The sequence below is a fragment of the Vipera berus genome, assembly GCF_964194415.1.
Source record: "Vipera berus genome assembly, chromosome: 5".
NCBI lineage: Eukaryota > Metazoa > Chordata > Lepidosauria > Squamata > Viperidae > Vipera > Vipera berus.
The window spans coordinates 82,508,034-82,533,997 of NC_138207.1; the positions used below are offsets into that span (position 1 = coordinate 82,508,034).

At 39.3% G+C, this 25,964-nt stretch overlaps 1 protein-coding gene across 2 annotated transcripts in view; it reads right to left on the reverse strand.

The window, feature by feature from the left end:
• Window positions 1-25,964, reverse strand: part of MCU (mitochondrial calcium uniporter) — a 165,678-nt gene that overhangs the window by 17,514 nt on the left and 122,200 nt on the right. For both annotated transcript variants that reach the window (XM_081328505.1, XM_081328504.1), the window contains 2 exons: window positions 5,975-6,044; window positions 185-355 (listed from right to left, as the gene is read on the reverse strand). In XM_081328505.1, the coding sequence (XP_081184631.1) occupies window positions 185-355; window positions 5,975-6,014 (211 nt within the window). In that variant the 5' untranslated portion in view covers window positions 6,015-6,044. The remainder of the gene's footprint in view (window positions 1-184; window positions 356-5,974; window positions 6,045-25,964) is intronic.

A 25,964-nucleotide genomic window follows, 5' to 3' on the forward strand; every position in this document is an offset into this window, starting at 1 on the left:
TCTGGGAGTTGAAGTCCACAAGTCATAAAAGGGCCGAGTTTGAAGACCCCTGGTGTAAATAATCCACGAAGAGCATGCTAGCTGGGGAATTCTGAAGTCTACGAATCTTTTAGGTTGAAAAACAGCGATCTAATCTAAAGCTGAAAGAGGGTCATTGGGTTCCTCCAGTAACGCTCAATAGTACCTGGTGAATAAATTGCAACTCGGTCGATCCCCCGGTCTTCTGCCTGGAGTTGTTTTAAGAATACTCCAACGGAGTCTGAGAGAGGTTTAAGTGTAAACTGGCAACGTTCGCGCCGAGAAGGAAGACTCAAAGATATCACCGGTAGCCCATTCTGGTAAATCACTGTAACATCTAAGAAGGATAAACAGGGACAATTGAAACAGATTCAGAAAGGCATGTTAAGATGTATGTTGATGCTAAGTTGAAGCCTATAGACAAAAGGAACACATGTTCACATATTTATTTATTTATTTATTTTTGGGACTTATATGCCGCCCTATCTCCCGAAGGAGGACTCAGGGCGGCTAACAACAATAAAACACAATAATACAAATGTTAAAAAAGATTAAACTAACAAGCCCCAATGATAAAATGGTAAAATATTAAAAATATTCTACTTAAAAATCCCTATCGTCAGTCCAGGTCAGCCTGATGGAAGAGAAATGTTTTAAGGCCGCGACGAAAGGACCGGAGATCCGGGGCCATCCGGAGCTCAAGGGGAAGTTGATTCCACAGGGCCGACGCTCCCACAGAGAAGGCCCTCCCCCTGGGGTTTGCCAGCCAACATTGTCTAGCCAACGGCACCCTGAGGAGGCCCTCCCTGTGTGAGCGCACCGGGCGATGGGAAGTCGTTCCTGGCAGCAGACAGTCCTGCAAATATGTGTCTTATCATAATTTAATTGGTTTGTCTGAACACTGCAGAGGACTAGGCCTTCAGGGCCTTTCCAATTCTACACATTCTATGATTCCTAGAGCAGGGGTCCCCAACCCCCAGTCCGTGGACCAGTACCGGGCTGCAGCATGCCAGCAACCAGTCCACACAAACAAAGCCCCATCTGCAAGATGCAGGCACCACATAACACTACACACCCTCCGGTCCGCAGAAAAACCTCTCCACGGAACTGGTCACTGGTGCCCAAAAGGTTGGGGACCTCTGTCCTAGAGGATTGCTAAGTACAGGTAGTCCTTGACTTACAACAGTTCGTTTAGTGACTGTTCAAAGTTACCACGGCACTGAAAAATGTGACTTATGACTCACAGTCACGACCTTTGCAACATCCCCATGATCATGTGATCAAAATTTGGATGCTTGGCAACTGGTTCATATTTATGACCATTGCTGCATCCTTGGGTCATGTGATCCCCTTTTTGTGACCTTCTGACAAGCAAAGTCAATGGGGAAGCCACATTCACTTAACAACCGTGTTACTAACATCAACCGCAGTGATTCACATAACACCAGAGGCAAGAAAAGTTGTAAAATGGGGCAAAATTCACTTAACAAATGTCCCACTTAGCAACATAAATTTTGGGCTCAATTGTGGTTGTAAGTTGAGAACTACCTGTATTGACCTCAACTTTTTTTCTATATGAAGCTTCAATAAATCAACTTTAGACCTTCTTCAAAGCCTTGAGAAGCCTTCCGTAGGAAAATGGGTTTTTCATGTAACAATAGTTTCTGAACATGGGTCGTGAAGCAGTAGCTACTTTATTCAAAGTAAATGTTATCCAAGCCCCAGAAGGGTGGAGATCATTGCAGAGATCAGTGTTGAATATAGAAAACTGAATTTTTCCTTTGGTATTTGGGGAAATGGATTAGTTCCCAAAATGTCTGGAGCCAATTACAGACAGTAAAGAAGATGACCTTAGTGGAAATATGCAAGCTCCATCACCATAGCAAGAAGGGGTTAAACTTTTTTCTTTTAAAGTGCAGAACATCCAGATAATATGGGAAAATGGTTTAGATAGATAGTTCTCTAATTCACTGAATTATAGAAAGAAAGGGGTTTCCCGATACTCCCATGTAACACCTCTACTCCGTGAGCTGCATTGGCTTCCAGTTGCCCTCCGGGTGAGATTCAAGGTGCTGGTGATGACCTATAAAGCCCTAAATGGCTTGGGTCCGGGATATCTGAGGGAACACCTGCTGCCGGCATCAAGTTCCCTTCGTCCAGTGCGCTCCCACAGGGAGGGTCTTCTCAGGGTCCCACCGGTAAGAGATTGCCGGCGGGTAACACCCAGGGATAGAGCCTTCTCAGTGGGGGCGCCTGCCCTTTGGAACCAGCTGCCAGTGGAGCTGAGGACTGCCCCCGACCTCCGTTCATTCCGCCGGGGCCTGAAGACCTGGCTCTTCGAGCTCTCTGGCCCAGGCTGAGGATCAATCTTATTTCAACTGGGGTTTTATTTGACAGGGGCACATACAATTTTTTTCTTTTTAAATCTGTTTTAACTTTTGCATTTCGGTTTTTTTAATTACCCTGTAAACCGCCCTGAGTCCTTCGGGAAAGGGCGGTATAGAAATGTAATAAAATAAATAAATAAATAAATAAATAAATAAACATCCTATTCCAATTTGGAGGATTCTGTTATTATAGCCAATCTCAGCAACAGTAGTTTTAGCTTTTGTGTGGAGTTGATTTCTTGGTCTGTTCTATCTAGCAGGACTGACACACAGAGATAGGGCTGAAATTTCAGCCATTTGGGATCTGGATAGCTTTTAAGGGAGGTATAAATATTTCATGGAAGCTTAATGCATGATTTGACTCCCCAATGGGAAAAAAGCACAGTTTTATTGTCAATTTCAGCAGCACATTCTAACTGCTGTAAAAAATAAGGTGTCAGGACCCACCCCAATCCACATCTTAGGAAAGAAAGAACTCTTGAACCAGGAATTGTCCAAAAGGAGCTTTTACTAAAACATGATTGGTAATGGGAATACTAGACAGGATCTGAAATTATGTTACAGGTTGGTACTTTTAAAAAGTCCCCGAGTCAAACCCCTCCCCTCAAACCATCTGGTCAGTCCCGGATCAATGAAAATTCAGGTGTCAAACCCTTCCATGGGAAAGAGGGATCTTCCCATGCCTTTACAACAATTACCTCCTTCCTTTCAGATTCTAATCGGAGATACAAACCAGATCTCTTCCCCCCCCGCCCTTCCTTTGTTGTTCTCAGTTCAAAGGTTCTTCCCCTGGTCTTTGAAGACAGCCTCCCCGACAGGCTGAATACACAATGTTTGTACCTATTAACATCTTTTCTTCTCCTCCTTGGAAAAATGGCAGAATCCAGGGAGAGGTATAAGATTTTAGAAACATAGAGTTTTATGAATGGGATATAAATGGATTCTGACATAAGGCTAGGTACTCCATAATCTGCAAGTCCTCTGTTGTCCACACCTTGCAATATGTTGTAAGTATTGACAGTGTTTTGTACGCAGGTCAAAATGAGATGATTGCTTTAGGTAGCAGATGTGGTTTCATGAAATGTGGATGAACAGCATCAAGGTATTGGAGAACCAAACTCTAGAACGTCACCATATTTAAATCATTCCTTCAGATGCAGTTAACGAGGCTTTCCGACAGTCTGTTAGATATGCTGGTTATGACATAATAACCCACCACTGTTTTATATTAAAAACCTAAGTCATAAACTTGCATATTTCCTCAGTCATCCTGCTTTTCCATCCTCAAGAATGCAAAATGCGTTCCTGAATCAATTAAACTATTGATTATTGAAACAATCTCGTACATGTTGACCAGTTGATGCAACCTGCCTTATCCTCTCTGTTGGATTCTTAAAGGAAAACAATATATATCCTCCAGCTAACTTACGTTGCTTACAGAAAAAAAATATCCAGAGACAAAGCAATAGCTTTATTCCTCCTATTCTTCTTCATTAAATATAGTACAACTCTATATACTTAACACATATTTCCCTTGCGTTCTAGCTAATAAAAAGAGAGAAAAAACCTGTGGCTCAGGAAGTTAAAACAACTGCCTAATATATAATCAGCCCAGGTTCGAATCTCAGATAAAGGGTATGACTGACTGATGAGAACATAAGAAGTTCGAAATGATCATCTCAGCCTCCCAAATTCTTTATTAGCAATTTGAATAATTTACACAAATAATGAGCTGTCATAAGTTGACTATATCCTGTGGATAGCCTTGGGTTAGGCCAAGCAGGAAAGAAAGAGTTAATTAACAAGGTGCATTCAAAAGCCTTGACAAATACTTAACACACACACACACACACACACACACACAACACACACACACACACACACACACACACACACACACACACACACACACACATATATATATATATATATATATATATATATATATATATATATATATATATATATATATATATATATATTTTCCTCTAAGAGAAATATCACCACAGTACCTGACTAAATACGAAGTAATTTAAATGGAGCTACACAAAAGTATAGTAAGCAAAGGTTCTTTTTCAGCCTTCTAACATAACAGGCAGATATTTGTGCACACCACTAGATATTTATTAACAGCCTAGTCACTGGTTTTATGGCCTATTTGGGAAATGTGAAGTTTGCATGAGATGGCAAACCAATTTTAATATCCCACTAGTAACACAATAACAGGAAATTCCCAAGAACAAATCTTATGTTGATACCATGATGATTGTTTAATATTTTAAATGGCCAATACCTATTAATTACATTAGAATGTGAAATCTATTTTATTTCTACAACATCTTTAGGTTGTTTAGCCTTTTAAAATACTAGTTTGACAAGCAGATAGTTCCAGGCATTGACTATTCTCAAATTGTTTTTGGTAGAATAACATGATGCTTCAAAATGCCTTTTTAGAGAGCAGAAAGGAGTTTTTAAGTTCCCCACAATACATCTTCCATATCTCATAATATTCAAAAGATTGAGCAGTGTTTAGAAATGAAAAACCAGAAATTTATCTACACTATGCAGGATTTATTTTAGAGAGCCACGAAGTTCTTTTTTTCCCTAGTTGGATTTTATATTTTTGTGAAATATTCAATGGCTATTAATCTGCTATAACATTCCAACATGATGGTGTAGATTTCATGTCTTACCACTCTTTCACTATTCCACCTGGTTGTTTTGCAGCATTTTTCACAACCAGGTGAGTCACAGACAGACAGAAAGAAAAAGTTTCACAGAGTGTAACCATAACCGTTCTTAAATACAGATTAAGTTGTATTCAGAAGGAAATACCACTAAAGGAATTTGATTAAGAAACTCAACCAATACTATTTAGTCACACATGGTAGGTGATGTGAATGCACAGCAGAGAAAGCTGAAACCTGCCCTGCCAGCTTAAGATTTGCATTTCAAATTCAGCATGAGATGCAGAAAACAAAGCAATGGTCTTAAAGCATCAGTTGTGAACATTTCATCAACTGATATATTTGCAAAACAGAAAGAATGCAGAACTATAATAAATGCACAGAATACATACAAGCTGGCTTTTGAAGGGGAAACAGCAGTACAGGGGTCATTGACACTGTCTGCAAAAGAAATCTGACCTTCAAAAACAAAAGCAGAAGCTCAAAACAGCCTTCCACAGCTTAGAAAAATGCAGTCTTGGAAAGGAATTATTTGTTTTTGTCACGAACAAAAAAAAAAGCCATGAAGAAAGATTCTTCACAAAGCAGAATATGCAAAGGAAAACAAAACGACCCCCAAACCGGTGCACCGCATTTGGCAATTCAGTATTGTGGAAAGACTAAAGCAAGCAAGATGCCTCATTAATTTCTTTGAATAGAAAAATGGTTTTAAAAAACACACACCGAGAACTGTACTGGCTCTAAGTTAACCTCCTCTTTCAATTTCTCTTTTTTTTCATTTTAAAAAATGCACAATTATTAAGTAAGCTAAAAAACCAATTAATTCCCTGAGCATATGAACAAAAAATCCCTTAAAGAAAGGTTTATGCATAGGGTACTTACCATCAGAGGGCACTACAGTACTGCAATAGACAACTCCCATAGTCTGCAAGGGAGGAAATCTTTGGTGTGCCTAGAAAAAATAACAATTAGAATTCTTTATTGGCCAAGTGTGATTGGACACACAAGGAATTTGTCTCTGGTGCATAAGCTCCCAGAGTACATACAAGCAACAAGTGGTCAAACTTGATTATAATCATAAAATGCATTCATCCTAAATCAAGATACAACACAATGATGGTTGTAGGACACTAAATAAGCAATCAACATAAATCATACTAGGATACTAAATAAAGCAATTAATATAAACCGTAACATACAAGCAACCAAGTTATAGTGCTGAGAAGATAAGCAAATAGGTAATAGGAAAGATGAGAAGGATAATAGTAATAAGCACGTTTTTTTGTTAAAACCATAAATGCTGTGTTGTTTCAGATGACCCAGGCCGTGATACCAATCATGACACTTCCTAACATCTGCAGCATGGAAGACAGTAAACCAGCTTAACAATGGAAGAAAAACTCAGGCTGCCGTACACCATTTGATGTAAATATTTTCCTAAATCATTTCTCATACCTTTCATTTTTGATCGCTGGATTGTTTAAAAGGCAAATCAGGCAGACATTAAATGTTAAAGTGCACTTTGGGGATAAATTTCCATTTGGAGTTACCAATGGAGACAAGAGGATTCATAAGCGGAAACATTTTATAATATTAGACATTTTATAATATTAGACAAGAATGGAATGCTGCATTAACAGAATGGGCTATTTATTATACTGTATAGAAACAGAGTCATATGCATCCACTGCTTGTTTAGTGACTATGTTCTGTTCCAATAACCAGGTCATTAAATGAGATGGTCACTAAGTGCACAGATGATTGAGACAGACTTGACAAACGTTGCTGACGTTTCATTTAGATAAAATTCTCTTGTACAGCTATGCTGGTGTTACTCTCATTAGAACATAGAATCATAGGGTTGAAAGGGACCCAAGAGGTCTTCTAGTCCAACCCCCTGCTTAAGGCATGAGACCTCATTCCATCCTGGTAAATGTTTGTCCAGTCTAGGAAGTACTGATAAATCTGTATTAACTGCACACATTTCCCTTGTTTATTGAATTAAACCACATCACAAATATATGGAACTTGCAAATAATTCAAATTAAGACTTACTACAATTTAAAGTCAATCTCTGTGTGTTTTGCAAAAATGAACAATCAAACAACTACAGGACTTGTTGCAAGTCATTTTTTCCTTTCATATAAATTCTTAAATATTAAGAACCTGCAAGCTAACCCACTCTATGAAGCTTACAGTTGCACACAGGTATGAGACCTATTTTGAAAATGCTTATTTACAAGTGACAAATTCTACATTTACTTCTTAATGAAATCCGTGTTTTTCAGGACATGGTCCAAAAAGACTGTGCTGAAATCTACAGTATTTATATTTTGTTAAGATCATCTATATCAGTATATCTGAAACAAGGGAAATTGTCTTGGCAAAGAATCATTGATATTTACTCAGAACAACACCAACGTTATGAAAAAGTACTTTTATGTAGTGCACTACCCACCCTTCTGCAGACTGAAGAAACTTTTTCAGTACTGAAAAAATACAAATTCCTCTAATGTGAAATGTGGCAGCTGCTACAGCACAAGCTCTGAACACCAGGCATTTTATAATTTGTGAGGGTACATTATACAGCAGTTTAGTAGACATTTGCTAGTAGTCCAAATCCAGCAATATGCTTTCTAAGACTAACAGCAGTCAAACTGAAATCCTCTTGTTATTTTGTATAACAAGGATGGCCCTCTCACTCTTAGGAAAGCCTTGAAAATCTGGCATTGATTCCCAAACCTGGGCTTGTTTGTATATTTTAATGGCCCCTGTTTTATTTGGACTTGGGCAACCAATAAATTGAAATAAATAAATAAATTTAGAAGACCCTAAACAGCAAAGAAGGAAAAAAATCAGTCTCTTCCCCAAATGTATTAGACATAGCATCTCTACATTATTTTCATGTTGTTGACCAACATTTTTGTTCATCCCATCTCACAAAAGACTCAGAGCAGTAAGTTTAAAATAAGAAGTGTGTAAGATAAAAAGTGTGTAGAACTATATGTAGGCTTCAATATTGAAGGGCAGTAAAACGCAGTCTATGCAGGAAAATTCATAAATAAGAGCCTTGGTGGAGCAGTGGGCTAATGCCTCCTTAAGTAACACCAGCTGCCTGCAATTAGTGCAGGTTCGCATCCCACCAGGCTCAAGGTTGACTCAGCCTTCCATCCTTCCGAGGTAGCTAAAATGAGGACCCAGATTGTTGGGGGCAATTAAGCTGACTTTGTAATAATGCCGCTTGGGGTGTGTGTGAAAGCCCTAATAAGCAGGCATATACATAGAATGAAGGCTATTGCTAAGCTTGTAAGCCGCCCTGAGTCTTCGGAGAAGGGCGGGATATAAATGGAATTAAAATAAAATAAAAAATAAATAAATAACTTCAAAGTCTTGTTGGCTAACTTATAAATTGGTTCATATTCATTTAGGTAATATTTTAGAATATTAGAATAATGCTTATTCTAATATATTACTCTGATATATCTATTATATTATATTATATTATATTATATTATATTATATTATATTATATTATATTATATTATATTATATTATTTTATTATATTAATTATATTATATTATTATAATATTATTATATTATATTATATTATATTATATTATATTATATTATATTATTATATTATATTATATTATATTATATTATATTATATTATATTATATTATATTATATTATATTATATTATATTATTAGTAAACATGATGCAACTTACATATTTACATACGGTAATTGCAAGCAGTACATGCTGCTTGCAGTTGCTTCCATATTTAGCATACTTGGTGAACATATTCTAAAAATCCCTGGGATAATTTTGTACATTTTCAATTTCTTATTTTAGGACAAAATCTAACATTGGCACTCAGTCAATTATCAAACCTCTGAAGGAATTGTACTTGCAGTCAAAGATTAGTAGATAAGAAAATTAAAAATATTTATATCATAATGTATGCAGATCCTCAAAAATGAATTCAGTTATACTGATCTAGAGTTCAGCTAATTAACTGCCTATGGCAGGAAAGAAAAAAAAAACTTGCTTCCAAGCTCTCCACTATGAAATGAAAATCAATTTTTGGCTCACACAAGCAGTGGCTCAAAATCTATTGGCTATAATCCCAGTAACATTAGAGATTGCTCTAAGCTTTCCTCAAGCAATTTTTAGCTGTCAAGTAAACGGTGTGCAAAACCATGCTTCAGTTGTGCACATGCACGTGTGCACATGTGTGAGTTTATGTCTTATTGAATAGTCAATAAGTAGCTAATGTGGGTAATTTAACAAACTACGTATAGAGATTAAGAAATTTTAGAAACCTCTGCAATTACTACTAAATGAATTTCAGTTAAACAACAAATAACTGATGGACACGGAGTGATTTTCTTTCTATTACATCAGCTCAGGGCAATGTTTAAGATCTCAAAAGTCAACATAATATAATCAGAAAGTTTTTTAAATTATACAGTTGCTATTTCCACAGAATTTTTACAGGAAGCATCCTGTTTCTTTTGATGGCTGGAGCGCAATGGAATATGAAAACTGGTTTTATCCTGAATCTGAAAGAAAATGCAGGGGAAAAAATCTCATGTATGTTACATTGACTGTTAAAGATCAAATTTTGCTAATTCAAAGACTAGAGAGCATGCAGATAAATATATTTTATATATGCATGTGCACTGTACATATGAATATAAAATTTATATAACAATCAATAGATACTATTCTCCTGGCAATAGCAAGATGAGAACAGAGCTGGATACATATTCTCTTCCAATCCCAAAATATTCAGGCAACAGAATATCTTTCCAGCTCATTCAAATGCTAACTCCTGTGTCCTATTCCTATGAATTATAAAGCTCTCTGCTTCAGCTAGGAATTATATAAAACATTCTCAACATATAACTGTTTTTCAATCCTGCAAACCATCCTTGTTTACAGTTCTTGCCTTTTGTGTGTCTGTTCCAATAGCTTGATTACTTCAGGTCTCTGAATACCCAGAATTTACCATGTAAGGTGAAGTAATGAAAAATGCGGACAGCGAATCACAACTAGAATTACAATTTTTCTTCCAGGTTTTCTTGCCAAATAAGCTACAATTCAATTGTAGCAATAATGTAGTGAAGATGCTTGATAACTAAAAAAGTATTTAAGGACATTTTAATTCCTTCACACCAGTTTCCAATATTGCATATTTGGGAAGGGTTAGGATCTAACTACATATTATTTTTGGAGTGGTTAAGTTTTAAAGGTGGTCACATACAATGTATACATGACCATAAAGTTAATTTTGTGCGGTCTGATTTTTTTTAATAACTTCACTTCTATATAAGATATAAACTATGCATAAAGCACCACAGAGAGGAAATTTATTCAAGATGAATAAATAAATTGAATATTGAGTAAAAATTTTAGGATAACAAATGGGATCAGTGCTATAAGTAAAACACAACTGCGGAACATGTTCAGATAACTTCAAAATGGTGTTATGTTTTACATTCCAAAAGATGGTGGATATGCTGAAAAGTAACATTCCTACAAAGATATATGCTGACTCTTAAAGTAAATTCCTTTGATGTTTCCTTGATATTTTTGCATCATTTCTCAGATCTGATGTCGTTTCATGTGCTAATTGAGAAAGAACTTCTGGTTTTATATATTAATACAACAACAACAACAACTTTATTGTCACTTTGAATGTACACCAATCGGCATATATCAAAATGAAATTTTGTTGCATACAGCCACCAAAGGGCCACCATCTCCGATATAAACTCCTTGTTTGTGGCCAGCTCAAGTTTCAGATAGTCCATTTTAGTCTCTAGAGAGTGAATGATGGCAAACAGGACAGATGAAAATGGAGCTCCATGTGGATTAGCCCTCAAATTAGCTTGTATTCCTGCATGACAACCTCGCTTCCTTTCCTTTTTCTGATCCTGTCTCTTCCACCTTTTCCTTAAAGGGGCCTCGCTTCTTTTCACCCCTGGAGCGTGCTACTGCCACCACCAACTCCTCCAAAAACCTCTCTCTCTTCCTCTGGGCCTGCCGACAGCCTCATCCAGGTCCTTTGCTCCATAAGCCCCGGGACCTCTCCTCCTCTGCCTCCTTTCGAAAGTGCTCTGATTTGCAATAGAATACATCACTGGGCCAGCAGTCAGATCTTGCTGCCGGCAGAACAATTTCAAACAGCGCCAACAACTTTTAACGGTCTCACCAACAGTTCAGAAACAGCTAGAAACTCACCATACCAGCGAAGATTGTTGGTCGTATATTAATATAATATTAATACTGTTTATGACACAGCTAGATTAAAGCATTTGAGATGTTTAGGTGCTGATGCTGACATTTAGGAGAAGAAACTCCATAGCTGAAAAGACGGAATCGGAGCGGGAACATAGAATGTACAAAGCATGAATGAGATAAAGCTCTACACACAATAAAATATGAAATGAATCGGCCACACTTTGATATCCTAAGCATCAGCAAATTGAAGTGCACAGGAATTGGACACTTGTAGTCATAGGCTCCTACGGTTTACTACTCAGGGTGGAAAAACACTATGAAGCATTCGGGATGATTCCATAGTCAAGAAAGATATACAGTACAGTAACAAAGACACTACAGGGAGTCAACTTACAACAGTTTGTTTAGTGATCCTTCAAAGTTACAACAGCATTGAAAAAAGTGATTGCGACCATTTTGTATACTTAAGACCATTGCGGCATCCCCAGGGTCCTGTGATCAAAATTCAGACACTTGGCAACCGCTTCATGTTTATGACGGTTGCAGTGTCCTGGGGTCATGAAATCTCCTTTTGTGACCTTCCGACAAACAAAGTCAGCGGGGGAAGCCAGATTTAATTAACAACCAGCTGCTAACTGAACAACTGCAGCAATTCACTTAACAACTGTGGCAAGAAAGATCGTAAAATGGGGCACAACTCGCTTAACAACTGTCTCACTTAGCAATAGAAATGTTAGCTCAATTGTAATCATAAGTTGGGGAGTATCTGTTTGTTTACAATGCAGTCAGTGACTAAATAATATCCTTTAAGCTTTGGACAATTCTTTAGTAGGAGAGTTCCTGAGTTTACATTCCAACCACTGACACACAAGAGGAAACTAACAACTGTCCAGTCAGATTGAATCTGAAATCAACAAGAATATACAAGCAAGATGTGCTGGTGATTGGAGACTGGAATGGCAAAGTTGGAAATAGTGAGGAGGAAAACGTGCTTCAGCTCTATGGCCTAGGAAACAAATATGAGACAGGAAAATGACTCCAATAAAGTATTAGATATCCCATGACCCACTGGATCATTGTTTCAGAAATATTTACTTACCAGATTCCTCAGTGCCTTTAACAATGGCAGTTTTTAAATACAATGCCTTCGCTGGAAAAGTTGTTAAAAATTCAGGGAGATAGTTTAAGTTTAACAGCCCATGTTGAACTGTTGAACGCAAACAAAATATCAAGAGTTGACCACCGGGAATGGTTTATGACATTTTGTATTATGTCATGAAATGTTTTATGATAATGTTTATGTCATAAAATCTACATACTATTAAAACTCTCTAGTTTGTTGTAACCTTTATCCGGATGAAATGGTGCGTTGTAGGGAAACCATTTTTGAACTAAGGCACCACAAAGGGGCTAAGTTACAGAATGACTCCAATGTAATTATCCCAGACTCCAAAAGACCCTTTTAATTTCTATATTAAAAGTTATACAGTTTTGCATTCTTGAGTTGTAGTGATAAATCTCTTTACACTTGTTCATAGTTGCTTTCCTCTACCTACAAAAGACCCTTTTAATTTCTATATTAAAAGTTATACAGTTTTGCATTCTTGAGTTGTAGTGATAAATCTCTTTACACTTGTTCATAGTTGTCCTTGCTTCAAGATGGGGCCTCTGCCTTCCCCCATTTAAGTCTGCATTCCTGTGATAAACCTTTGCCCCTTGCTTCATTTATAACAAAGACTTGTCTTTTATAATTGTCTATGTTTCAAGTTATGTTTCAAGTTATGTTTCAAATCATGTTTTTCAAGTCATGCCTTTCAAGTTAAGATATGCCTTCTTGACTGATGACAACCCTTGTATTCTTTGTTAGCATTTGTAATATGATAAGCTATGCTTTATTGTTTCCTGTGATGACCTTTGCTCTCTTCATTAGCAGATGTATACAATGAGTTATGTTTTCCCTTTGACCTTCTATACTTCCATATGTTGCTCCCTCATGTGTGTACCTGCCCCTCCCAAATGAAACAGCCTAATAAAGAGAGAGTGTCCAGAGCTGTTCGGGGGGCATAACATCCACCCCGAGCACTTTGTGCTCTCACCTTGAGCAAACTTGTGTTGGTGTCTCAGTCTGTCCTAGGACTCTGCCTTTAAATCATCGCAGTTCCCAAGTATGACCGTTGGAACTTCCGGCATACTGGGTCGGTGGTAAAGGGCAAGATCCTTCCTTATTCAAGGTGTCCACCCTTGCGAGGGTCCCTCTAAATTCCCACCCCTGTTACGGGGCTCTAAGAGTTGAAGCCAGAACCCTGACCGGTCGCTCATCGCAACAACTGGGGGCTCGTCCGTTGGATCGCGGCTTCAACTCCACAGCACGACTCCTGTCCAGGCGTGTGCTGCCTGCACTCCCTGTTCTCACGCACCTCGGAGAAGGCTTCAAATCGTGAGTAAATGGGCTCCCCAATTTCCAAAGTTTCGTCAGGTCATAGGGACGAACTTTTTAATATAGTGCAGAATGCTAATTTTGTTCAAAAACACAATGGCACCATGGTCCATCCTGTAGGAAAGAGACTTTTAACAAAACTTTTACGATATATTAACAAGAATTGTCCGGCTTATCCGGAATCAGGCACTTTGTCTGTTGTAACCTGGGAAAAGCTAGGGAAATATCTTCACAATCATCCCAGGGCGCCTGCTGACATTCTGTCCGCATGGCAAGCAGTGATGGCAGCATTAAAACTTTTGCCATCTCCTCTAGATCTGACATCTTCTACTTCTAAACCTCTTGATCCTTCTTCTGATCTTTCGCCTTCACCTGAAGCACCACCACCCTATCCTTCTGCACCATCTACAACATCTTCTGAGAAACCTTCCTTGCCTTCTCCATCCTCCTCTGAATTTCTAGACTCCTCTTCTCCAACCTTATTGCCAGGAGGCCAATTAACAAATCTTCTAACTTCATCTGTTTTTCTGATGAATTCTCCTGAAGAAACTTCTCTTTACCCTTTAAGTATAGCCCCGGGAGGGGGTCCCGCAATTCATCAAAACATACCTATGAAATTATTAAAAGATTTGAAAATGGCAGTAAAAGAATATGGTATCCAATCGCCATATGTTAAAGGATTACTTAATTCATTAGTAGATGCCAATTCGACAATGCTACTTTATGATTGGAAAACTCTTTTTTCTATGCTTTTAACTCCTGCTCAATATGTCATCTGGCAATCAGAATACCAAAAAAATGTTGAATCTGAGGTCCGAAAAGGACTCCCTCAGGGTGTAACACGTGACCACTTGTTGGGCATCGGTCAATTTGCCACCTTAATTCAACAGCAAAATTGTCCCCGGCGTGCTTTTGCCATAATACATCTCTGTGCAATGGCAGCTTTACGCCACGTAGATGATGCCTCTGGAGAATCTGCTCAAAATTTTCTCAAAATTGTTCAAGGACCTACGGAACCATATGCTACATTTATCAGTCGCCTTCAATTGGCATTAGAACGACAATTTGATAATAAAGCTGGCAGGGATGAATTGATTATTAAATTGGCTTATAGCAATGCTAATGATGACTGTCAGAAAGTCTTACAACCCATTGCTAACAAACCAGGAGTTACACTTGCAGAATTTTTAGAACTCTGTCGCAGTGTAGGGACAACTTCCTATAAGATGCAAGCACTGGCGGCAGTTATTTCTGCTAACAAAACATCTCCTGAAACTTCTCCGGAAGCTTTTCCTATTACAAGAACAGGGAATTGTTTTAACTGTGGCAAACCGGGTCACTTCAAAAATCAGTGTCGACAACCTGGGGGAGGGGGTGCGCCTCGTGGCCAAGCACGGGGACCACAGCCACCCCCCAACCCAAAGCCAAAAACAGTCTGCCCACGTTGCCGCAAAGGCTTCCACTGGGCTTCACAATGTCGAGCAAATGTTTCCATTCAACAAAATCAGGGAAACTAGACACGGGGCGATCAACCAGCCCCGCACCAAAGGTTGGAACTATTTCCACACTTCCTTTTGATTTGGCAAACACTCAATCTTCAAATACATTTTCATTGCCTGTTACTTTAACTTCAGATATAACATATGATGATCCTGGATCAATTTTTACCATGCCATTATCAATTACATTACAGAAGCCTGTCCCCTCTAATATTCCGGCTTTACTTATTCCTAATTCTGTTTTAATTGTTGAAGGAGTAGTCGCTGCTCCTTTCCTTTATGACTCTACTTCACTTCATAATCTTTCTTTATCTGCCTATGGCGATAGGACCTTCCACCTTAAAGCAGGCACACAAGTCGCCACACTAATTTTTCTGTCGCCACCAACTGACGATACCCCTGGTGTTTTTTCTTTGCATCAACCTATTCATGTTTCCAAATCCTTTCTTACTGTTTCCTTACAAGGCCGTTCTTTTTCTGGTCTAATAGATACAGGAGCTGATGTTTCCGTGATCCGTACAGCTGAATGGCCTGCTGATTGGCCTCTTACCAATACCTCTGCCGTTCAGGGAGTGGGAGGAGCACAGGCTGCCAAGGTTAGCACTAACTGGCTGTCTGCCTCCACTCCTGATTCTTCGGCTACTGCTTTTCTTAAACCTTACGTCTTGCCTCTTCATTGTAACCTCTGGGGACGAGATCTTCTTTCTCAACTTCGGGCTACTCTACATATTCCTTAAATATGCTGCCTAAACCTTTGTCACTTGCTCTAAAATCTAGTCTTCCCGTGTGGGTAGATCAATGGCCACTTCCTATTGAAAAACTCACTGCTTTAATAGATTTAGTCCAACAACAGTTACAGCAGGGTCATATTGAGCCTTCTACTAGCCCCTATAACACACCAATTTTTGTTATCAAAAAGAAATCAGGAAAATGGCGTCTCTTACAAGACCTCAGAAGGATCAACGACATTCTCCAACCAATGGGCCCATTGCAATGTGGCCTACCCAATCCTAATTTGATTCCCCAAAATTATGACCTTGTTGTAATTGATTTAAAGGACTGTTTCTTTTCTATTCCGCTTGCAGAACCTGACCGTCTTCTTTTTGCTTTTACTATTCCTGAGTTTAATAATAGCAGACCTACTAAAAGGTACCAATGGAAAGTTCTTCCTCAGGGAATGTTAAATTCTCCAACAATGTGCCAATACTATGTAGATAAAGTTTTAGAACCATTTAGACAAAAATATCCGAAAATCTTGGTCTATCACTATATGGATGACATATTGATCGCAGCAGAAGGCCCAAAGGGTACTGTTATGCAAACAGTCCCTTTCCTTACTCAGCTTTTAAATTCTGCTGGTCTTTTTATAGCCCCAGACAAAATACAGTCACAATATCCGGTACAATATTTGGGTCATAAGGTACTTGCAGCTGCAGCTGCCCCCGATCTTCCACTTTTAAATATTGGACCAGTTACTACCTTGGTCAAATTACAACAATATCTTGGTACTTTGAATTGGGCTAGACCTTATTTTTCTCTTCCTACTAATATCTTATCTCCTTTATTTAAGGCCTTAATAGGCCCCAAGCATCCTGCAGATAAAATCATCCTAGATTCACATCAATTACAAGTGGTTCGAGAGGTTAATCTGGCCCTTCGTACTTTGTGGGTGGATCGATTAGAAGCCAATATTCCAATATCTTTGGCTGTTCTTTCCACTCCACAATTGTATACAGGAATTCTTATGCAAATTAGTAGCAGCAAAAAACTTTTAATCTTGGAATGGTTACACCTTTCTCACACTCCAAAAACTTCTATTTTTTCTCGAATCACCCAACTTGCTGCTCTTTTTACCAAAGCTCGGAAACGGGCAAAGGCAATGATGGGTCTTGAAATAGACACAATTTATCTCCCCTTCCGATTGACACAATGGGAAGAAATGTTTTTAAATTCAGATGTCCTTCAAATTGCTCTTGAAAATTGGAATGGAAAATTATCTTGCCACCTCCCCACAGACCCTCGACTACAATTGATCAAAACAATCCCAACTACAATTTTTAATCCAATAGCAAAACAACCTATCCCACAGGCACTAACAGTGTTTACGGATGGTTCAAAAGCCATTGGAGCATGTGTTTGGCAACTTGATTCCACATGGCACAAACGTCTCACTATGGGACAATCATCAGCTCAACAAGCTGAATTAGCTGCTTTTAATCTGGCTCTTTCCATTTTTCAAAATCAGCCATTGAACATAATCACAGACAGTCTTTATGTTGCCAACATTGTTTTTTCCATTTTTGATGCCTATATTTCTCCTTCTTTACCACCATCATTAATGACTTTATTTTTACAGCTGCAACAATTGTTACAAAAACGGACAACACCACTATTTGTAGCACACATTAGGAGTCATCAACATCTTCCAGGATTCCTATCAGAAGGGAATCATATGGCGGACGAAGCCTGTAAATCTGTCTTACAGATTTATGCTTTAACAGCCGGAGAAAGTCACTCATATTTTCATCAAAACAAAAAGGCTCTTGTGAAGCAATTTGGACTCACACACCAAGAAGCTGCTGCAATCATTCAGCAATGCCCTACTTGTAGTCTTCAAGCTCGAAGTATCCCTGAAGGAGTAAATCCTAGGGGTACACAAGCTTGTGAGACTTGGCAAATGGACGTTACACAATTCCCTCCATTTGCCCCTTGGAAGTATATTCATGTATCCGTAGATACGTATTCAGGCTTTATCATGGCCACCCTACAAAGAGGGGAAACGGCCAAACAAACAATCAATCATTGTATTAGATCTTTCATAACACTGGGATGTCCTAAAGTTTTAAAAACTGACAATGGTCCTGCGTATACAAGTACTGCATTTTCGGAATTCTGCTATCGGTGGGACATTGTACACAAATTTGGTATTCCATTTAATAGCCAAGGGCAGGCTATTGTGGAACGCACAAATCAAACACTTAAAAATGCATTGCAACGATATTTAGGGGCAAAAGGCGTAAGCCCCCCGACACTCCCAGTGTTGCAAAATGTTCTTAATGTTTGTCTTTATACTCTCAATTTTTTGAACCTTACAGGGTCACCAGCTACTTCAGCCGCTTCTCGACATTTTTCTAACCCTCCTTGTCCAACCTCCAGACCCTCTGTTTATTATAGGCAACTACCAGATCCTGCTTGGAAAGGACCGGTACCCCTGATCACCTGGGGAAAAGGCTACGCTGCAGTCCAACTTCCAGATCGCACATTGTGGGTCCCTGCACGTTGCGTACGGCCCTATCATGCTATCACAAAGCCTTCCCCTGCTGCTGACTCTATGTCTTTGCCTTTACTCTTTAGCGACAGCTCAATTGAGGGCTGACCCGCATATTATACTTGCACCCCCCTTCACATCTGTCACTTTCACTTTTCGAGATGACTCTCTACCTCACTGTAATTATACATTGCAACACCGCGGTCGTTATCTTGCTTCTCCTTTTCCGGCACATATTAAATACACTTATTTTCCATGTACTATTTTCCTTCATGTAACAGTCACCCCCTCCACTATTGGCTCTTACTCCTGCCTTGGATTTCTAGCCAATGGCACTCGTTTCAATCAAACCGTGTATCTTTTCTCTTCATATTCTGCCTCCTACCCTCCTATTCCTTCTCTGCTTGCTTCTTGGCTCTCCAGATACCCACCCTATTCAAAGGATCCCTGTGCTGTACGCTACGTCCGCTGCAGACACCCCTTTCCTGTCAACACGCTAAAGTGCCTCTGGTCTTTTGATCGCCTTGTCGGCCACTGTGAAGGAGGAAGCAAAATTTCCCCGCCGCCTCATCATCGCATTCATCAACGGGCTTCGCCAAGTCACAGCCAGCGAGGACACAACCAACGTCCTTTGTCACTTCCCCGCCGGCCGCGTAACATTGCTTGGACCGATGCGCAGCCTGCTGCACCAACCACTCCAAGAAACATCCTACAAGCCTCATCACCACGACAACATTTTTTTCGACCACGGCGCTCTTTGCCCTCCGTCCCTAACAACCAGCATCGCCCTGCAAACTACACCTGGACTATCATTGACTTTCAAGGAAACACCCTATACTCCATTTCCAACCGTACCCTGTGGCCCTGGTTTCCCACGCTCTACTTTGACTTTGCTGAAATGCTCGTAGGAGCCCATGGATTTAAGCATAAAACAAAGTGCAATCCTTCCCCTCGTGAGGTCTGGAACATAGGCCCAGGCCTGTACATTTGCCCAGGCTATAGTACAGACCTATCCCATATAGATGAATGTGGAACCGCTTCTGATTGGTATTGCAAATCCTGGCAATGTGTATCCACAGGAAAAATTTGGTGGACTGCACCTTACACTACTGATTACATCAAGGCAGGACTGGGGCCGGACTCCAACTTGCCTTGGTCATCATGCAGCAATTGGGCCTGCTGTGGTGTTCGCCTCAACCCAATGTACGTTACCTTCACATCACATGGAAAAGGGCTCCCGCTTGCTGCTTGGTTAGCAGGGAAGAGGTGGGGGGGCAGATCCTATGGTAAATCCACATACAATCATCCAGGTAATATTTTTATAATTCGACTCACCATGTCCCTAGAAGTATCCCCACCTGTGGGTCCGAATAAGCAAAATAACTCTCCTTTTTTACAACCCTTTCCAAGGGAAACCAATCCATTGATAACTCTTGTTTCCTCCACACACGACGCCCTAATAGCAGCCCATGCTTTCCCTGACAATGATACTAAATGTTGGTTGTGTTTATCTTCTCTACCCCCTTATTATGAAGCTATTGGCTCCCCCTCCCCATTTGCAAATAGCACCTCTGATGCCACTTGCAGGTGGTCCAATTCTTCTATAACTATATTTTCCATTGAAGGCCAAGGATGCTGTCTTGGATATGTACCCTCTAATTACTCCCACTATTGTATTAATGCCTCATCTGACGCTTATATATCTTGTATGATATTTTTACCAAATGAAAGGTTAGGACTTCCTTATGGAGCTCAGGGGTGGTCTATAATGTATACTCACTCTACAACAGCAGATCTTTCCAAACGACTTAAGGGTCAGTTCTTCATTCCTTCCAATGGATCCATCTGGGCTTGCTCCACTGGTGCCACTGCATGTGTCAGTGGAGACATATTACACGCACAAAAAGCTTTTTGTATTCAGGTTTACCTTCTCCCCAAAATGTCTGTCTTTTCTGATAATGACTTTATCTCCCGTATGGAACCACCCCAATATTCTCCTCGAGCTAAACGTGAGGTAATCAGCACTGTGACCTTAGCCATTCTCTTAGGCCTGGGAGCCACTGGCGCAGCAACAGGTATTACAGGTATGGTCCTGGGTGACCAAAACATCCGCAAGTTAAGTATCGAAGTTGATGCAGACCTTAAACGAATCGAACAGTCTATGGTCGCTCTCCAAAATTCTCTCACCTCACTATCGGAAGTTGTTTTACAGAATAGAAGAGGCTTGGATTTGCTTTTCTTAAAAAATGGAGGCCTATGTGTAGCTTTGAAAGAGGAATGTTGCTTTTACACTGATAGCTCAGGTATTGTGCTTGACTCCATGGCAGAATTAGACAAACGATTGAAAGACAGAGAAAGGGAACGCTCCCAGCATTATACTTGGTATCAAGGAATGTTTAACTTTTCTCCCTGGCTGACCACCCTTTTCTCAGCTATAGCTGGTCCTTTAATTTTATTACTACTTGCATGCGCAATTGGCCCATGTATCATGGGTAAACTTTTAAATTTTCTACAACGAAGGTTGAGCAGCATTAGCGATGACATTCTGTTGATGAAAAACACTGTTGACAGTGAATACAAACATCCTCTTTTAGAATTCACTTCTGACCCAGAGACTGATGCACCCTCACACCAACACTCTTTGAAAGGAACACTGACGCCGGCACAGGAGGTATCGTAGGATTTCTCTTTTTCCCGCGTAAGTATCCCAGAAGAGAAAGTTTTGGACATTGAGGGGCCTTCTCAGTAATTGGCTTTAAAAAACAGAAAAGGAGGAGTTGTAATTATCCCAGACTCCAAAAGACCCTTTTAATTTCTATATTAAAAGTTATACAGTTTTGCATTCTTGAGTTGTAGTGATAAATCTCTTTACACTTGTTCATAGTTGCTTTCCTCTACCTACAAAAGACCCTTTTAATTTCTATATTAAAAGTTATACAGTTTTGCATTCTTGAGTTGTAGTGATAAATCTCTTTACACTTGTTCATAGTTGTCCTTGCTTCAAGATGGGGCCTCTGCCTTCCCCCATTTAAGTCTGCATTCCTGTGATAAACCTTTGCCCCTTGCTTCATTTATAACAAAGACTTGTCTTTTATAATTGTCTATGTTTCAAGTTATGTTTCAAGTTATGTTTCAAATCATGTTTTTCAAGTCATGCCTTTCAAGTTAAGATATGCCTTCTTGACTGATGACAACCCTTGTATTCTTTGTTAGCATTTGTAATATGATAAGCTATGCTTTATTGTTTCCTGTGATGACCTTTGCTCTCTTCATTAGCAGATGTATACAATGAGTTATGTTTTCCCTTTGACCTTCTATACTTCCATATGTTGCTCCCTCATGTGTGTACCTGCCCCTCCCAAATGAAACAGCCTAATAAAGAGAGAGTGTCCAGAGCTGTTCGGGGGGCATAACATCCACCCCGAGCACTTTGTGCTCTCACCTTGAGCAAACTTGTGTTGGTGTCTCAGTCTGTCCTAGGACTCTGCCTTTAAATCATCGCAGTTCCCAAGTATGACCGTTGGAACTTCCGGCATACTGGGTCGGTGGTAAAGGGCAAGATCCTTCCTTATTCAAGGTGTCCACCCTTGCGAGGGTCCCTCTAAATTCCCACCCCTGTTACGGGGCTCTAAGAGTTGAAGCCAGAACCCTGACCGGTCGCTCATCGCAACACTCCAAAATCCAGAACTATACATTTTGTGGAACTGAAATTTGGTAAATTTTATAAAAGACATCGCAGTACTTATCTCTAGAGAAACCAAGTTCCAGAGGAAGGGGGCCATCCCAGAGAAGGAATGCTTCTTTTGGTCCCACAAGATGGCAATGTTTAATACAGGAAACCTGAAGTGTACCTACCCTGTATTGTGCATGCCAGTGGACTTGGTAGTTGAGTCTGGGAAATCAGAGGAGGAGGAGGGGTCTGGAGAGCCATCAGAGTCAGAGGAAGGCTCTGATGAGCTCCAGGACTTACAATCTGATGAAGAGCCTGGCCCTTCCACTTGTGCTCAGTGGGAAGCTGAGTCAGACTCTGAGGACTCACAGCTGGAAGATATCACAGACATTTGAAAATGCCGACAAGCAACAAGATCAGGACAGAGGGAGGCAATGGGGCGATTGCAAGGGCGAAGGAGAAAGCATTGAGAAGCCACGCCTTGGGGCTGCATAATAATAATAATAATAATAATAATAATAATAATAATAATAATAATAATAATAATAATAATAATAATAATAATAATAATAATAATAATAATTTAATTTCTATACCGCCCTTCTCCCGAAGGACTCAGAGCGGTGTACAGGGCAAATACAATAAAAATACAGTGTACAAAAGTTAAAAAAGAATTAAATAATGCAGCCCAATTACAATAAAATTAATACAATAATATTAAGGGAAGGTGTGGGCGGTGCTGGTTGCTGAAGGCAACCGTTTGCAAAGGACTCAAGTTTCATGGGATCATGTTCTGATTGCCTTGCCTGTAAACAATTCTCTGTTTGAATCATGTTCTGTTTGCCTTTGGACAATTCTCCGTTTGAATCGTGTTTTGTTTGCCTTTGCTTTTGGGACATTTTGCAGGTCTGTAAATAATGTTCAAAGGGGTTTGTTTTCCTGCGTTTTCAGCCTACTTGTTGGAAGAGGGGTTTGTCCTTGTGAGTTAACAAGGACTCACGTAGGCTGGTACAAAACACCCTGCTAGAACTTCTGGATGGGCAGAACAGTTGCAAATAAGTGGTTTCTGAGATAACCAGGCACTATGCCATACACGGTATAGATAAACAGCAGTACCATTCTTATTCCACATCAAAAGTTTTAGAATTACCGTATTTTCTGGCGTATAAGATGACTTTTTAACCCATGAAAATCTTCTCAAAAGTCAGGGGTCTTCTTATATGCCGGGTGCTGAAACTTTAGGGACAGGGCTGGCTGGAAAACCTGGAGCGGATCTCCCATTTGGTCTGCGCAGGGAAAGCGGGACCAATTAGAGAAGAAGCTGCAGTCTGTGATTTTTTACAGGCTGGGGTCTGGGCGTCTTTCCTTCTAAAGTTGAAGAGCAGCTGAAGTCTATCCCAACTTGAAAGGCAGGTGGGGAATGCAGCAGCCAGAGCAGCTGCTTAGCTCTAAGGACACACATTTGACTCAGGAACTGGGCGGGCTGGCTGGAAAACCTGGAGCGGATCTCCCATTTGGTCTGCGCAGGGAAAGCTTTAGAGTGAATTAGGAAAAGTTTAATCCACTTGCAGTTATATGTTTACATGTTTGATGACAAACAGCCTTATGTTTATAAGTGACAGTTTTCCTACCAAGTACCTGCATGTCATAAGCATTTGAATTAAAATTACCATATTAAAATCAAATCTGATGTTTTTTAATTTTTATTTGGTGTGCGTTGGAAGAGGGGTAGTCTTATACGGCGAGTATAGCCCAAACCCTATAATTTAACAGGAAATGTAGGGGGTCGTCTTATACGCCCAGTCGTCTTATACGTCGGAAAATACAGTATGTTTTGGTCTCTTCAACATCGCTTAGGCAACACATCACAGTTGAATTAATTTAAATTTACAGTGAATTTACAGTGAACCATATGGAAGCTGGCATTTCAATGTTTTTCTACTGAATGCATAAAGCATAGGAGTTCTGAGACTCTTCAATATTTTGAATTTAATAGAGGAACAGCAACTTCCTTAATTTTTGAACAGGAAACTTACGAGACTTAAAAGTGCAGTCACATTATTGCACCCTTATCAAATAAGAAACTAAAAAAAATATAAAACTAGTTTGAAAGGTAAGTTGAAAATACTCTGGAGAGAAATGTCCCGCTACCAGTCTATACAGGAATACAATAAGCTAAATATGAATTGAATAATATATTATCATATCAAACTGAGTTCATGTTGGACCAAACATACTAGGAAAATGGTAAAAGATTCAGCAGCATACCAAAAAATATATATGTTTTTTTTACCTGGATAAATATGTTAAATGTAAGAATTCATCTGATGAAGATAAAGAGGTAAAACTGACATTCTGCGGTTGGTTTCTTCACAATTATTCTTCTGACCACAGATGAGATGAAACAAGTTATTTGGAATGTGATATTAGAATACCATTCCTTGCGGAATAGTATAAAACATTCATTTACTAGATTATACGTTATATGCTAATTATTAATCTGTTTTATTGAATAATGTTGATATGAAAACATTAATTGCTAAACAGATTTTAATAAGAATTCCCTTCACCAGTAGAATAATCCACTTTATCAAAGCTACTCAGATTACAGATTTGTAGATTTGAGTCAGCTGAATAAATATAAAAAATATGAAGTTGCAATTCTATTGCTAAATGTGGAAATATATAGATAATATATACACATTACCTCATCCAAATGTGGATTACCTAAACAATTTATCCATATTCTCTATCAGGCCCCCTGCCAACCCAAAGTATGGTCAAATTGAAGGATATTCTATTAACTGTTCCAAACTGAAATTAATACTTTGATTACTCATTTTAGCATATGTATTGAATTTATCAATTATTTCCCTTCTATGTGAGATAGACATATCCCTTTATTGATAGGAAGCATTAAATATTTATCTTAATGAAGCTGGCTATAATGTGAGCTGCTAGACTAGGTTAGGATAATGAAATCTGGACCTTTGTCTATACAAATGTAATTGTGGATAGAAATATTGAATATTTAGGGAGCACCTGCGGCCGGCATCAACCTCCCTCCGCCCAGTACGTTCCCACAGAGAGGGCCTCCTCAGGGTGCCACCGGTCAAAGAATGTCGACTGGTGGCCCCCAGGGGGAGGGCGTTCTCTGTGGGCGCACCGGATTTATGGAACCATCTTCCGGTTGAGCTCCGGATGGCGCCCGACCTCCGCTCCTTCCGGCGCGATCTAAAGACTTATCTCTTCGAACAAGCCGGCCTGGCCTGATGGGATGGGGTTGGGTTTTATTACTGTTTAATGTGTTTTAATCTATTGTTATAGTTGTGGGCATTTTGTTTAATCTCTTTTAATTTTTGTATTTTGTCTTTTAACCTGTATTGCCCTGTTCACCGCCCTGAGTCCTTCGGGAGAAGGGCGGTATACAAATAAAATTAATAATAATAATAATTATTATTATGTATATCTCATACATACAATACCAATATATTCATAAGGTTCCTTAGAACCTTTGATTTTGAGATTTGTTTAGACTCCTTAGTTTGTGGTATTAGACAACAACATAATATCCCTGAGTTTTGTGTGTTACATAATTCATTAGAATATAAATTGGTGCATTATGCTGGTGATATACTGGTAATATATGCTGACGTCATTTTTAAAGCTCATTCTTCAGATCAGGTTCTGTGCACCTAATTGACACATTTGGGCAAAAGGTGTGATACTTGTTAACCAGTCTATCAG